The 15,359-nt window shown below is 32.6% G+C and overlaps 1 protein-coding gene across 1 annotated transcript; it reads left to right on the top strand.

The window, feature by feature from the left end:
- Positions 1–4,595: 4,595 nt before the first annotated feature.
- Positions 4,596–13,720, top strand: LOC134238259 (uncharacterized). The gene is made up of 4 exons (XM_062720380.1): positions 4,596–4,829; positions 8,021–8,180; positions 10,629–10,736; positions 13,296–13,720. The coding sequence occupies exons 2-4, from the start codon at positions 8,026–8,028 to the stop codon at positions 13,342–13,344; spliced, it is 312 nt and encodes a 103-aa protein (XP_062576364.1). The 5' UTR covers positions 4,596–4,829; positions 8,021–8,025; the 3' UTR covers positions 13,345–13,720.
- The last annotated feature ends 1,639 nt before the right edge of the window (positions 13,721–15,359 follow it).

Below are 15,359 nucleotides of genomic sequence, written 5' to 3'. Positions count from 1 at the left end.
TGTATGAATATGAAACTGATGTGTCAGACTCTGTACGAGGGTTGTCCCATAAAATCGTGGACAAGTTGTCTCGCATGAATAATAATCATCACTGCGTTCTGAAATCTTCACTACTTCTTAGTACATATTTTCTGAATATATATAGCAAATTTCAAATAGATATATGTATAAATAAACGAATTATGAGATTAAATATTATGTATTGTATCGCCTTACGGCGCATGGATGATAACGTCAAAGTGCCTAAAACAGCATCAGATACCTCAAGTTTCATCTTTTCACTAAAAACAAAGTTGGATAAGTCCCACTTAAATTTCGAAATTTCATTTGAAGCACAAACGCAAGTCTCCATAAACAATTGAGGAACCAATCTGGCATAAATATACGATCTTCAGAAGATTTATTAGTAAGATACGGACAATATTCCAACATCATTCAACTAATAGACAATCTTATATTGACGCGGTCACCATTGACAGCGTCTTTAGCTATTACAATTGTAGTATGTCTGTAAGTCTTGTACTACCTCGAGACTCGATCAAGAAAGACTTTACTCAGAAAACTCCCATTTCATTTATATATTAAAGATTTGGCAATTTTGGGGGGATTTTTTCTTCTGTATTCATTTAAAGTTTTATACGGCGGTATTACACCATCTAAATCATAGCGATCTGATCTCCGGTGCGCCGTAACGTCGTAAAACGTCACCATTTTTCGTGTGTTCTGTTTACCACTTTCCCAATTCAAATGCTCAGGAAACTGTCAAAATTTGACCCAAATGCATTGAAAATTTTAAGAAGATAAAAAAATAAATTAAGGAATTGAATAAGGATAATTTTTACCCTAATCTTATCTATTTAAATCTTTTGTTTCAAATCAATACTCCTCTATTCTCTTATAAAACCTTCGTTTATTGACCGTGCGCCGTAGAGCCTTACCCTGTTCACATTCAAGAACTATAAAATCTATATTTTTATGTATATTTTATCCAAAACATTATAATTCACTTAAATATGATAAATAAACATTCACTGAAAATTTCAGCTTATTACGTCCATTATTTTTCGAGAAAAACGCTTTGTCCACGATTTTATGGGACAACCCTCGTAGTATGTTTTATCTCAAGCTCACTGGGATACATGTACACTTGTATATCGTATCGACATAAGAATGGAAATAACCATTGTTTATTGACAATGCGTCGTCGATATATCTAAAACTTAAATTCCTTCAATTTTTTCCACAATAATTAAAGAATGAGTGCTTTTTAGTACGTCATTTGGAACCTTTTCGTTTACCCATTTTAATCTTTACATTACAATATATCGCTAAATTAATCTATGATTATTGTGCAAACATATGCTTTTGATATTTATGCCTTGAATTTTTTGTCATACATATTTCTATAATTACAGACAATGCCATTGAAAAGAACATTATAAGCCTTAAATTCCGAAATTTGAACGGGACCACAATCGAATTTAATGTACCCGCAAATAGGCGGAGACATTTAAATCGCATGGATGTGGAATGTAAACAATAGCACATGTGATTTTTTTTTTCGAAATCAGATGCATGCTACACTACGAATTAAAATGGTGAAGAGAGAGATTGTATTGTTTTATGGTGCACAAATAATAAATGATTCTAGTGTTTAGGGAAGGGGTAGATGCATCGCCCTGCAGAACATAATACAGCGGCAACGTGAGCCTTTATGTACTAATCTCACTACCAATACCAGAACTCTTTCAAAACACTCCTAATGAAAAATTCATAGTAAAATAAGAGACATATAATCTTCGAACATTATTAAAATTTGCGCAAAAATCTCATAGAAACTGTCCGAATACATACTTCAAATGACAAACACAATGAAATGTTCAGTGAAAGCGTTGGCGTATTGAACTGTGGAATGTCACGTGAGTGAAGTGATAATATCAATCGTTGACACTCGGAGACCTGTTAATTTAGTGGCTAACTTGACGGTAGTTTGGAGACTTTTTTAAAAAATTAGATATGAGCCGCAACTTGGCCAACACTGTCTTTTGGATATGTATAAGTTTAATTTAAAATACACATTATGTACAAATGAGACCAATGGCCAAGTTGCGGCTCAAAGTAAACAATGTCGTTGAAAACTGGTATGGACCATTTTCTTTGTTTGTAAGGCTCATTTATTTAATCTTTAATTGGCAATCCAACTTATACCAATTGTTCCCTTTCTAAGGAAGAAACGATTAAAATTTGCATTACCATATCTAGAACGGATTCCTAAACTTTGTTAAAATCTCAACAAACAAAGATACACAGTGGGTTCCAGTAAATATTCTACCAAGTCTCTTTCTTTGCATCTCATTAAAATATTAACAGTAGTGAAGGAGAAATTTCAGGAGTACTGTGCAACAATTAGTTCGAGAAGGGGTGTAAATCAGATGTGGATACTTATGAATTCCAAAACATTTGGAAAATTTCAAATCACACCAAATATCTTCTAATTTTCAATTTGATTTTCAACCATTCCCAACGATAAATCAAAAACAATCTGCAGGCTTTTTAAAACATGTGCCACTGACAGCTGCTTTTTTAAAACTTACCTGTTTATTTTTTTTTTTAAACATTATGATTGCACCAACAAGTACTCTGAAGTCTAGGTTAAAAATGCTCGCGATTCATATCGACAATATGTGGTTTTTGGAGACCAGGTCTTCCAAAAATCCATTGAAATACCGAATGGCCCGTTGTGCCATATTACAAGCAGATACAATTATTGTATTCAAATGAAGCAGAGCGGTGTGGCCCCTGGGCCTCTTGTTTTGATTTACACTCAACTACATGCAATATTTATTATGACATACTAAATATATTATACAAATAACAGAGAAACGTGAGTGCATAATTTCTAGAATATCATCCGTCGTCAAGCAATGTTGACTGTAACCATACGCTGGAGGGCGTGGCTTCATCAATCAGCTGGTAATAGCGTTTTTAACAATTGCTTCTCGACGAATCAGAATCAACTAATTTACATCAAAGTATAATTTTTAGATACATGTATATCGACGACATTTTGTCAGTTAACAATGGTCATTGCCATTTTTATGTCGATACGATATATCCCAGTGAGCTGAAATAAAAGATACCATAGAATCTTTCTCATTTATTTCATTTTGGATATTTTACTTGAAAAGGACGTTAATGGTAATCTGATAACCAAGCTTCATGTCCACAGTAATGAATTTAACTTTTAAATAATCATCTTCTCTTACTTACTAGTATATGCCACTTGCACATAGGGTTTATATCTCTCAGTTGATTCGATGCGCAAAAGCAAGCTCTAGTTTGAACAATTTCAAAAACGAGATAAGTTATGTCTGAAAAGCAAGTTTTTGAAACAAGAATATCAGTAGTCTCGTTTAAAATTATCATTTCATAGGTTCTTTGGTCGATACAATGACAATGTCAGCAAATATAATTTGATTTCTCAAGTTGGCTCACTGACGTTTTTCATAATGATTGTTGTTAGACCATTTTTTTTTTACACACTGAGCTGTCTTTTGATTTTTTTTTTGCGTTTTTTCCGGTCATAGTAAGGAACACACGACGGGTGTGACCGGTCAGCAGGGGACTCTCACTCCTCCAAGGCACCTGATCCCCTCTGTTACATTTGAGAGGTTAATGTTTGCTCTACTCCAGATTTATTTTATTATTGTTTAATGGACTTTTAAGCTTGAATACTGTTCATTATATGAATATATTTCAATTTTCGTAATAGCCTTGAGGAATGCTGAATCATGTATTATATATGCACAAACATCAATGTAAAAAGCTCAACAGACTTAAGACAAATGTTGTCCAGAAATCCCGACTATCATTTAAAGAAGTGGTCGTGATTCTGATAAATAAAACAGTTAAATATCTGTTGGATACGCATTTGTAACTTTTACACGTTTCATTTTCCTAAATCACACCTCAGAATATTTTTTTTGACTTTCTAATTCAGTTTGCCATATATATATACACTGTATATTGTGTCTCATGACAAAGAATTTCGGGCTCGAAAAAAGCTCCAAGAAAGCAGATTCAGTCCTTAACACATCATTCTTTTTCATTCATTGTGAGAGACATTCATGTATTCTGGAAAATGTTCATTTCAAACCAGCCTTCGATAATTTCGGGTGTAGATTCTTGAGACTTTTCAACTTCCTTGCATTTCGTGTTTGATTTCCTGTACCCAAAGAGAGCAAATACGGGGTCGTGTGGTGACGTCATCCGTGTACCTTGGAAGAAAAGAACGTGATAGTCTAATCATTATTTAGACACAGTGCGTGAGGGCACACAGACAAATATTTAGTATTAATCTCAACAGTTTGATAGAAACTTTAATGTTGATTTGATAAACCTGTAAAACCTTCATAGATAATTAATTATATCGAAATCGAAGTCCTATTATTTTTGATGTGGCAGTCCGCGCGTTCGCACGCTGATGGGAGTTGATGTTTGATGCTATGTGATGTGATTGGTTATTAGAAATTAATACGCGAGCAGTGTAAAACTCGACCGCGGAGCAGCCGTGATACAAAAGCAGACTCTCCTTTATGGAACTGTTATTGAATGTGTAGCTGACTACAGGAACGTTAATGAAAACAAAAATCAAATGATTTCTTTAAGAACCTCATGAAATGGTTTATTAATGATTAAAAAGATTAATGTAATCAAATTTGCGCTGTTTAATTAAACAGTTATATCATATTAGTGTCAAACCATTTAACTCGATCGATTCCCCGCTGTAGGACTTAAGGATTGAGAAATCTCGCTGAAAACATACTCAAGTAAGTTACAAACCATTTTTCTTTTCTTGTAAACCTAAAATTCTATATTTTCTGATTTTTGTCCTGCTTTTGTAAAAGGGGTATAATTGTGATAAATCCTCTTGTTTTCGCGGCACATCCCATTGTTTATTCAGTGTTATCTCTGTTGGAGATATCTTAACGCTGAGTGTGGTCAAGCCATTGTTTCGGTTCAAATTAGGACAAATTATAAAAGACGTCCAAACTAAGGAAAGAAAAGTATTTCATAGTGATGCTTGTCTGTACATGTATGTAATAAATTTAGAGTATATCTTAGCTCTATGATAAGCTAGTGCTAGTTGTTCTTGAAATCCTTGAAATAAAAAATAGTTACAGCCCTAGAGTTACTGATGAGCAAATTCTCCTTGTTTTGAAAGCAGTATGAGGAGGGTCTCTTTAGGTACCACCATATTATTGTGCGTAAATTTCAATAAGGCAATAGATGACGAACATCTGCGTATCTTTTTAAATGGATTGTAACTTGTATGTGATGTAATTCTTACATGATGTAAGTACTAATAGATTCCTGTTAAAAGAGATTCAGTGAGTGATAGATAATACGTCACGATGCTCCTGATCGGGAAACACTAAAGAAGCGATAAAAATTCAAACGGGTATGGGCGAAGGTCAAACACAGTCAAAAATAAAAATATGCACGTGTACCGGGACTGATATTGCAGAAACAATTTTAATTCATACATGTCTTTAATACGAAAGCAAACATATGAGTCTTTTTTAAATATTTATCTTTCCTACTGAGTATTTGCACTACTGCACAATTGGTCTAAAACCCCATGCAAGATACAGAAGTTGGTTGGTCTAACTTAGAAAAACTAAAGCACAAAATGAAGTCAAGCCAAAATAGAGAACAGGAAAAATAGAAATAGGAAAAGTACGTATACTGCAATTTTAACCGCAATTTTAATTTCAGCTACTGTGATTTAGTGAGTTGTAAACTTTAAAAGAACAATTTTTCATGGTTTAAAGAACACATTAAAGTTTCCCCTCGAAGGTGCATTGTTTTTACTAAAACGGCGACTAGAATTTCATCTACAAGACTCCGATCCTTATTTTAAGATTCTATTTTTCGAGCTCTTCGATGCGAGGAGGAGCTTGATTGAAAGTCAAACAATTTTTGTTAATTATTTCAAGTCTTTACTGAATTTCAGGATGCTCAGTTTCAAGTTTGTCTATGATAATTCTGGCAAAATAAAATTCAAATTATTGGTGTATAAGTATGGAGTCTCCTATCTAAGGTTGAATACATGATAAAAAATCATTTTTGAAATTGCCATTGTCCTCCATTGTCGGACCCACATATGTTTTTGCATTGTTATTTACTCATCACATCTCCCATGACTATCCATTAATAACTTTACTCTTAATCTTGTCATAAGAGTGGTCTTAAGTTTGCTTGAAATCTTTATTATTTATTTTGTTCTTTTTTTTTTAAATAGAGAATAATAGAAACTCTTTTCCATATCACATCCTGTATCAGTCCGAGACACCATTATCAGCCAAAGGTCCGAAGGCCCGAGGGCTGATATTGGTCGAGGGCTGATACGGGATTTGATATGGAAAAGGGTATGTTTTATTAATGTTTATTACATACTTAGTAATAAAATACAGAACACTTTGAATTGAGAAGAAAATAAGTAAATAATCATGCACGAACTTCTTACATACATGTACACGGTCTATTATCTCATATGGTTTGAGTTTGTTTCTATTTCTATTTCAAATGTCCCCGATCCGTAATTTGAAAATAATCTTTTATTAGTCAATTACCGGTAGATTATCCTTACATTCAAAATGTTTAAATTAAGAGAATTGTGTAACCCCCAAATATGTGTATGTTCACAAGTACTGCTTTTTTAGGTTAAATTTACTAAGAGTGTGATATCAGCCCTGCAAATCCATGTCAGCCCTGCAGCTGCTATTGTGACGTCAGCCATATAGCATATGCAAAAATCCTGTATTTATTACTAAGTATATAATAAAAGGAAATATAAGTATTTCATTTAGTTGTTAAGAAATATAATTTGCTGACAAATTCCTTGTTCGGAGAGGAGCGAAGGCTAATGGTATTAAATTGTACTTTTATTTTATTTTCAGTTAACCTAATATTATCTGCAAACCTTGTAAAAGGAACCAACTCTCTCTCGATTAATCAGATGCCTAAATTATCTGCTTCTGATAATGATTCCAAAATAAGGGTATACTAATCATACAGTGTTAGGTTACAGTCAACAGCAACATTACTTAAATAGTGTATTGATGATGTCTCTTAAAGAATAAATCCCTTTGTAGAGGATGTGTCTTCTTTCTCAAGTTGGTTAAAGAGCTATTTTGTGGGCTAATTATCTAACAAAACCAATGTAAAAAGGGAGATCTGATCATCACTCTAGATTTCACCTTGGAGAAACATTGTTGAAGAAAAAGAATCTAATGTTAGTGTAAAGTATTGCCGTTAACCAAACACCAATATAAAAAGCGGCAGTGTGATTTTAGCTTTTTATCATTTTTACTTGCATTTGATCTGTACCTTGATCTTTTACATAACGATGTAGCTGAACCGTTTTACTTAGATTTGTTTCTTTAACCAGCTTTAGATTTAAAAGCATCAGCCAAGAATTGTTTTAATATATGGAACATTTGAACACTCATGGGTCCTTTTTTTGATTATTTTAATTGATTTACTTTTGATATAAATGAATAGAAACCTTATCTGAATAAATATATCTTGATTGCGGGAAACATTCACACATATATGGAAAAGAAATCTGATTTCACTATCCTTTTATTTACTAGACCTAGGTTGTCCTCATTAAAACAGTTTACAATTCTCTCTCGTCTTATAAAATCAGAAAAAGAGAATCAGGTACTCACTAACGACGTGTTTCTGATTAATGATTTTTAGTTAAAAAGAAGGTACATATACTAAAATCAGAAACGCCTTTACAATGGTTTGGTTTTATTTCATTTTAAAGGAACCTGGAAGTAGGAATTAGAAGCCCTCAATTCGAACTAGAAAACTTAAATAGATTTTATGTAAAATGTTGTCATTCATCAATTGGCAGCCAATGACAAGCAAGATCAGCTTCCACCTATACATACTTTTAAAGAATGTCTTCGTATATAATTCGTGAAATCCTATTGTTTTCTCGTTTCAGAAATAATGATGCCCTCCATCGCCATGACGTTAATATGGACTGTAATGTGTACCTGTTGTGTCAGAACTATCACGGGGGAGGAAGACGTAATAGCCAGCCCCGCCACTGATCTCGCCTCACAAAATGCTCAGCTCCTAGAAGCCTGCTTAAACTTATGCCAGTAGGTTCTGTTCAATTTTCAAAGAGCAAAAGCGTTAGGAAGATAAACACATTCAATGAAATATATGGAGATAACGAACAGTATTCAAGCTCAAAAGTTCACTAAACAAAACAAAATAGCAGCAAAGCAAACATGGACTTCCAAAACATCAGAGATGGGATCAGGTGTAATGGAGGAGTGAGCATCCCCTGCCAATCAGTCACACCCGCCGTGTGCTCTTTGTCATGAAATGTATGGAGATAACGAGCAGTATTCAAGTCTAACATCTCATTCAAAAAATACGAAATTGGAGCAGAGCAAACACGGACCTAAAAACACCAGAGACGGGATCACGTTTTAAACGAGGTACTTTATTCACAAACAAGTTGTTGAAACAAGAATATCAGCAGTCTCGTTCAAAGTCGGCAGTTTGCAAGTTCCAGTATCGATAGAATGAGATTGTTAGCAAATGCAGTCTATTAGTATCATTAAGTCAAATACTGGCAAACATTTTTCATTCAGTTGTAAGGCCACCATTACACAGGGAATTGTCTAAAAATTTTCAATCTTTTTTCGATAAAGTCATATAGCACACGGCGAGTTTTACCGGTCGACAGGGGATGCTCACTCATGTTCTAGAGGTCTGCGTTTGCTCAGCTACTGATTTGTATTTTGTTTGAATGGACCTTTGAGCTTACTGTTCCATATCTCAATATATCTCATGTTTTCAGTTTTTATTCGATGTTCGATATCTGATGTTCGATGGACTTTTGAGCTTAATGTTCCATATCTCAATATATCTCATGTTTTCAGTTTTTATTCGATGTTCGATATCTGATGTTCGATGGACTTTTGTGCTTACTGTTCGATATCTCAATATATCTCATGTTTTCAGTTTTTATTCGATGTTCGATATCTGAGCTTACTGTTCGATATCTCAATATATTTCATGTTTTCAGTTTTTATTCGATGTTCGATATCTGATGTTCGATGGACTTTTGAGCTTACTGTTCCATATCTCAATATATCTCATGTTTTCAGTTTTTATTCGATGTTCGATATCTGATGTTCGATGGACTTTTGAGCTTACTGTTCCATATCTCAATATATCTCATGTTTTCATTTTTATTCTGTTCAATATATTTATCTCAATATATTTCATGTTTTCAGTTTTTATTTTCATGAAATAAATGTCATATAATCTGTAAATACCTATCAAATGGGAAACTCTAGAAACACCTTTAACATGATTCCAAGCAATATTGGTTCAAAAATAACACTACCGTACGTATGTTTATTCTCTTTATCAATCTTTTACATTAATTGAGATAATATTTTTGTAATGATTACTGTAAGAAATAAGTCAAATATTTATTAAAAATAACATTTCTAATGTTTTTGTCCCTTTCCACTAAGACCTAGTAAAAATTAGAAAACCTTTGAATAGATAATGATTTTTAAAAAAATCCTTCTTGATATGAAAATAAAACCATAAACCGATATCAACTACTATATTTTCATAGCGCATGAATTCCAATTATATGGAATACTGCTCATTTTCAGCAAATATTATGTCACAAACAAAGTACAATGCAGCGAACAAGAATATTGTAGTTTTCTACACAATGAAATTAAAGACATTAGACAACAAAAGAACAGTGACACTGACGATTTACCAACATTTTTTTCCACGCAGTTAACAACCAGGAACTCAATAATAAGAGGAAATACAAAGAAACATGTGAAGAGCTTAACTTAATGGGCTATCCTTAGGTATTATCTATCATCTGTATGTCATGCAACTTATTTAATAATAATTACATGTATATACATGTGTGTATTCAATTAGATCTTCTTTTAGTAGGATTATGAGTGCTGAGATAATGTGTGTTTTTTTCTATTAGTAGGCTAATCAGTAATGTTTTAAATGTGAATCATGACATTCTGTGATATATTTACCTGAATAAAATGAAATGAAGAAACTTAAATCTCTCTCTGAAGTGCGTTTTTGCTATAAATAAATTGATAGAAAGACAGTGCGTTAAACTACTAGTAACTGGGTTGGTTAACCTATTCATGATTTGGTCTTTATTAAACATAGATTATATCAGCAACCCTGGACATCCAGAGGGTGCATTACATAGCTCAGTCATGATTTCCTTTCTTAGGCCCATTTTGTTATTGGAAAAAGCGCACAGCAATATCAGGTATCATAAAATTGCAAAAAGGTAAAATATGACTGGATATTTCCATCTTCGCAAGCCAAAGGTTGAATCCTTTGGCTATCGAAGATGGGATAGTTTGTACATTAGGAATGAATCCCCCAAATGCATAAAATGGCTTTTAAACAATGTACTTGTAGTTAGATCCCAAAAATATCAATGCGCTCAAATATTCTTGACGGCCACCAGATAGAATACAGAAGGTTTCTATCTGAATTTGTTTACTGATTCTCTACCTTCTCTTCAGACAGGGTATGTGTCCGAGTTCGTGTCCCCAGGCCTTCTTAGGACCATGGTCAAAGAGGTCCCACCACAAAAGAAGGATATTTGATCGGGGAGGAGGATACGGCATGGGGTAGGGTTCTTTTCCACAATATTTATTTTCTCTATTGAATAAATTTGTCAGCAATTAGCTTTTTTGAAAATTGTACTGTATTGATTTTATATAAGGGTATTTTGAAAATAAAGTCATAATTGTCGTATTTGTGATAAGTTCAGAGTAACTGAAATTTAAAAAAAAAATTATTTGTTTTGTTACTTTATACAAATATAGGACTTTCCTGTACATTCACGATTTAAGTCAATCGCGTTTCATAGGTATCCGAGATTTAAAACAGTTGCCGATTTATTTTCCGACTCTGCATTTAAAATCAGACTCAGTTAAAAGTTTAACAATAGAAACATGGGGATACTTAAGTTTAAAATCGGTTTAAGAAATAATTTAAACGATAATAACAAAAATTATATCAATCTACACTTTTTCCCGTATTTTTATTTTTTCTGTTCAGATACGCCATTTATAGCTTCAAAATTCAGTCGGTCCATCACATGGTGGCTATAAAAATTCGTTTTTAAAACAACCGTTTATTATTAGTAGTGCGGAGACGAAGAGGTTTTCAAGCGAACACAAATTCGTCAATGATGTTTTCAAAGATTTCAATCTTGTAGGCATTGAGTCGCTTAAAACTTATCAAGGTAGATCTGAGCTACCCCTGCATCATATTTTCATTGTCCCGTATTACATATAAAATAAATATATAAATTCACGATCATTAACCTTTTTAATTATTTTACAATAATATTTTCAACACATTATTAAATAAACCAGATACATATATTTGAAATACCAGCTGAAAAGAATCTCAATTTTACGTTTCAGGGCAGATCATTTGTATAAATTTAAGAATTATCTTAAGAGTAGCAGTAGGATCAAGCTCAATTATTTTTCATTTACCAACAGTATTCACAATACAAATTCAACTGCATTAAAAAATAAAGTGGTGAAGAAAAAAACAGGGATTGATCAATAAACATCTTCAAACAAAACAAATCTGTGAGCAAAGCATAAAACACAGACTGCCCAACATTTTAAAGGTGGGATAAGGCCAAGGGGAAAAAAGCATCTCGACCACTGTCATCCATTGTTATCAGTAGGTATTGGTCATGTATAACGTAGTCAGATTAAGTTTAAAACAAGGACTCAAGATTGATATGGCACCCGAAATACAATCCAGTGATTGGTAACATTTGCAAGTGTGGCCATCAGAATCAGAGAATTTACTAAATTTTGACTTTGAATAAATTTGTTGAAATTCCTATAACCCCAACTTGTCTGTTAGTAGCGTGTTGTACTCACTTAAATATCGAATTATTGGAAGACGTAAATCAAAGTTGTTTGAAACGGGAGATCTGAAGACAACTGGTTTGTCATAAAATCTAAATGTAAAGTCTATATAGTCAGTAAAACATTCTAATAATAAAGAGATTGTATCTTTTCCCCGGATATATTGAGATAATATATGGATAGAAATATCGATGGTTGACGGATGAAAGGTCTCAAATAGATAAGTTTTATGAATATAAAAGAATCATATAAAAGTTTTTTGAATAAAATCTGCTTCATAAGAATATAAAATCAGAAAAGGGAATAAAAGAGTACAATTAGTGATTTCCAATGACTTCCAATGACAAATAAAAATAGCCTGAAAGCCACACTATGTGTCCAGTATTTCTTAAATATGAAATTTGTTTATAAATTCTGCTTTGCAAGAACATTAAAATAGGTTAACTACAATAAAGGTTCACAATTAGTGACAACTGAAACAAAAGTTTATGTGGAGACCCGGTATCAAACTACTGCATTAATGTTGTTAAAGAGGAACTCCAGCATCCTTTCAATATCGATGTCAAAGTACCTATGCATAGATTAAGACTGAGATTTACAGAAAGTAACCTAGGTGATAACTTATCACAAGATCTCAAATTTTTCGAGTTCCATTTTTATTGAAAAGGGGTTTCTGTAATTTTACAAATCTAGTTTGTCGTGAAGAATGTGAGGTTGAGAGGAGATGCTCACTCTTCCATGGCACCTGATCAAACCTCTGATGTTTTGGAAATCCATAGTTTTAATATTATATTCTTTGGGGGTAATGTTGATTTTAAATTTTCTTAATGCTCTCTTTAATATCCCCGTCTGATTTACCAATCTCTAGAATATACATGTAAAGCATGTCTTTTAATATATTCTTAAAATTTCAAAGTAAATGTCATTATAAAAATTTGTTTCTCCCTTTAACATTTATTAAGACATTACAGTATAAATTTATTGTTTCTTTGAAGTTAAGTTTTTAAGCATAAAATAAATAGAGAACATATCCCCGAGAAAAAAAAAACGTAATGATACCTAGCTTGTTAATTTACCCCTATGATATGGGGGAAAATTATCCAAATTACCTTTATTTCCACAATTAAAGAACAAAGAAAACAATGATCATTTGAAATGATTTTGAAAACCATAAGTATCATACAGGCCCAAAATCTGTCTATTATTTATTTTTATTTTTTTTTGCTTGGAAGATTTGATTGTCAATTGGAAAAGGGAATCATGACAATTTAAAGGTTTCTCTTTTTTTAGGTTTGATGATTACGGATGGTTTATGCGGCTTTTGGGAAGGCTGAACTGAAGATCAGTGATATAAAGTTTAACATAATAAACATCAGAAAAAACATGAAAACATCGTGTCATTATCAAGATCCTGACCATCATGTTCATTACATTTTAATTTTGTTTCAAAGACAAGTTAGTTTAAATGCAGTATTAACTGAGGAAGCTTTTGGTTTATTCCGTACATCGACTTTAGTAATTTTTGTACTTTTTTCTGCCAGTTTTATGATTCTGGTGCAACTTTTACATAATGAAGAGAAGGTGTTATTGAATAGAAGCAGTCTTAATGGTTTTGTAATATGTAATGTTTCACAAGTTTCAAATGAACTTTATATTTATGAAATAAAAACAAGTAACAATTTTGTATACTGACGAAAATAAAACGAGATTGTGGATATTTTTGTGCATTTTTTCAGTATAAAAATGTTTAGGTAATTATGCTTCATGATTTGAATTTCACGTTTGCATTTAAAAATGCTCTTTTGTAACAAACTTAATGTGGACAAGGAAAAAAAGCTTCAAAATTTGATAGGATTTGACATTTCAAGTGTATTTTAAAAAGAGTATTTGAGAAATCACGTAGGATTTATCATCACAACTTCAATATGTTACAACATGTATAACAACTTAATACGTCTCAAATTTCTTCTTTACTAACAGCTAGTATTTAAGAGGGCAAACATGAACTTACAAAGACTATTTATGACTTCATAACGTTTCAAAATATCGTGATAAATGTTCATACATTTTTTGTGTAATATTCTTCCTTGTCGTGTCCAGTGTAGATAACATAGCAGCTTACTGCTTTATTCGTGATTTTTATACCGTAGAGTTCATTATACGTGTTTTTTTTTACTTTCCCTAACAGAATTTATTCTATTTTATAAATGTTTTTTTTTATCCAGCATGTTCACAATTTTTTTTTTTGTAATTTATTCAGAGTACTAGTACACTTCATTGATATTTCGTCTTACGCTGTTATAGATACTGTTACGTAGTCCGTATGTTGCATTTTACATCACAATTTATTTTAATAGTCAAATTCCTGCAACAAAAAGGTATACGAGAGCAGAAATAGGACATAATTGCTGAATTCCTCTCCTATTGACAAACAAGCTGATGAAACAAGAATATAAGCAGTCTCGTTTAAAGTCATCACCTCGTAAATTCTATGGTCGATGCAATGACCTTATCAGCAAAAAAAGAAATCTATCATTAAGTCAATTCGTGATTGACGTTTATCATACTGATTATTAGTGCTGTGCGATATTACCGGTTAACCGGTGTATCCCGATTTTTTTCTTCACAATACGTATCGCGGTATTTTTATGTGAATACCGGTTCGGGTTCGATATGCTATAAATTGTTATAAAAAGAGTTATTTGCCCTTTACAAGGTAAAATATGGCGGCAAGCGACGTGAAGTGTGATCAGAAACGAGAGACATATCTCTGTCAGAAACAAAAAGACAACTGTTACATGAAACCCCTTCATGTTAAAGCCGAATCTGAATATTACAACTTGATTCGTCAAGTTGTGCCATAAAAAACTTAGCTTGCCACTTGCGCCGACACAACGCGACCAGGCAGTTGCAATATCAACTCGAGAATACATGTAATTTGAGTTTGTGTTTTCATTTGACATTGATGAAAAGCAAAATTTATTAAAGAAATTTTTATTGTGATATATTGCAATACAAAATATAATATTGCAATATATCGCGATACGATTTTTCAGTCGCGATACCCAGCTCTACTGATTATGAGGCCCAAATTTATACACTGAAATGTAGATTGACCATTCCGTTATTTCCCGATGATTAAAAGGAGCACATGCTGTACATCCGGGCGTGACTGGTAAGCGGAAAATGCTCACATCTCTATGGCACCTTATTCCACCTTTAATGTTTTAGAGGTACTTATTTACTCTGCTTCTGGTTTGAATTGACTTCTAAGCTTGCATACTGTTTATTTCATTTTTTCAATAGGTAAGATTTTTTAAACACGCTAAGGGTCTTTAAATAGATTTTTCAACG

Source organism: Saccostrea cucullata, unplaced genomic scaffold, assembly GCF_032062105.1.
Source record: "Saccostrea cucullata isolate Sc308-1 unplaced genomic scaffold, CSIRO_AGI_Scuc_v1 ctg1059, whole genome shotgun sequence".
Lineage (NCBI taxonomy): Eukaryota > Metazoa > Mollusca > Bivalvia > Ostreida > Ostreidae > Saccostrea > Saccostrea cuccullata.
Note: the sequence above shows the minus strand (reverse complement) of the source record. Positions and strands in the feature narration are given on the sequence as shown.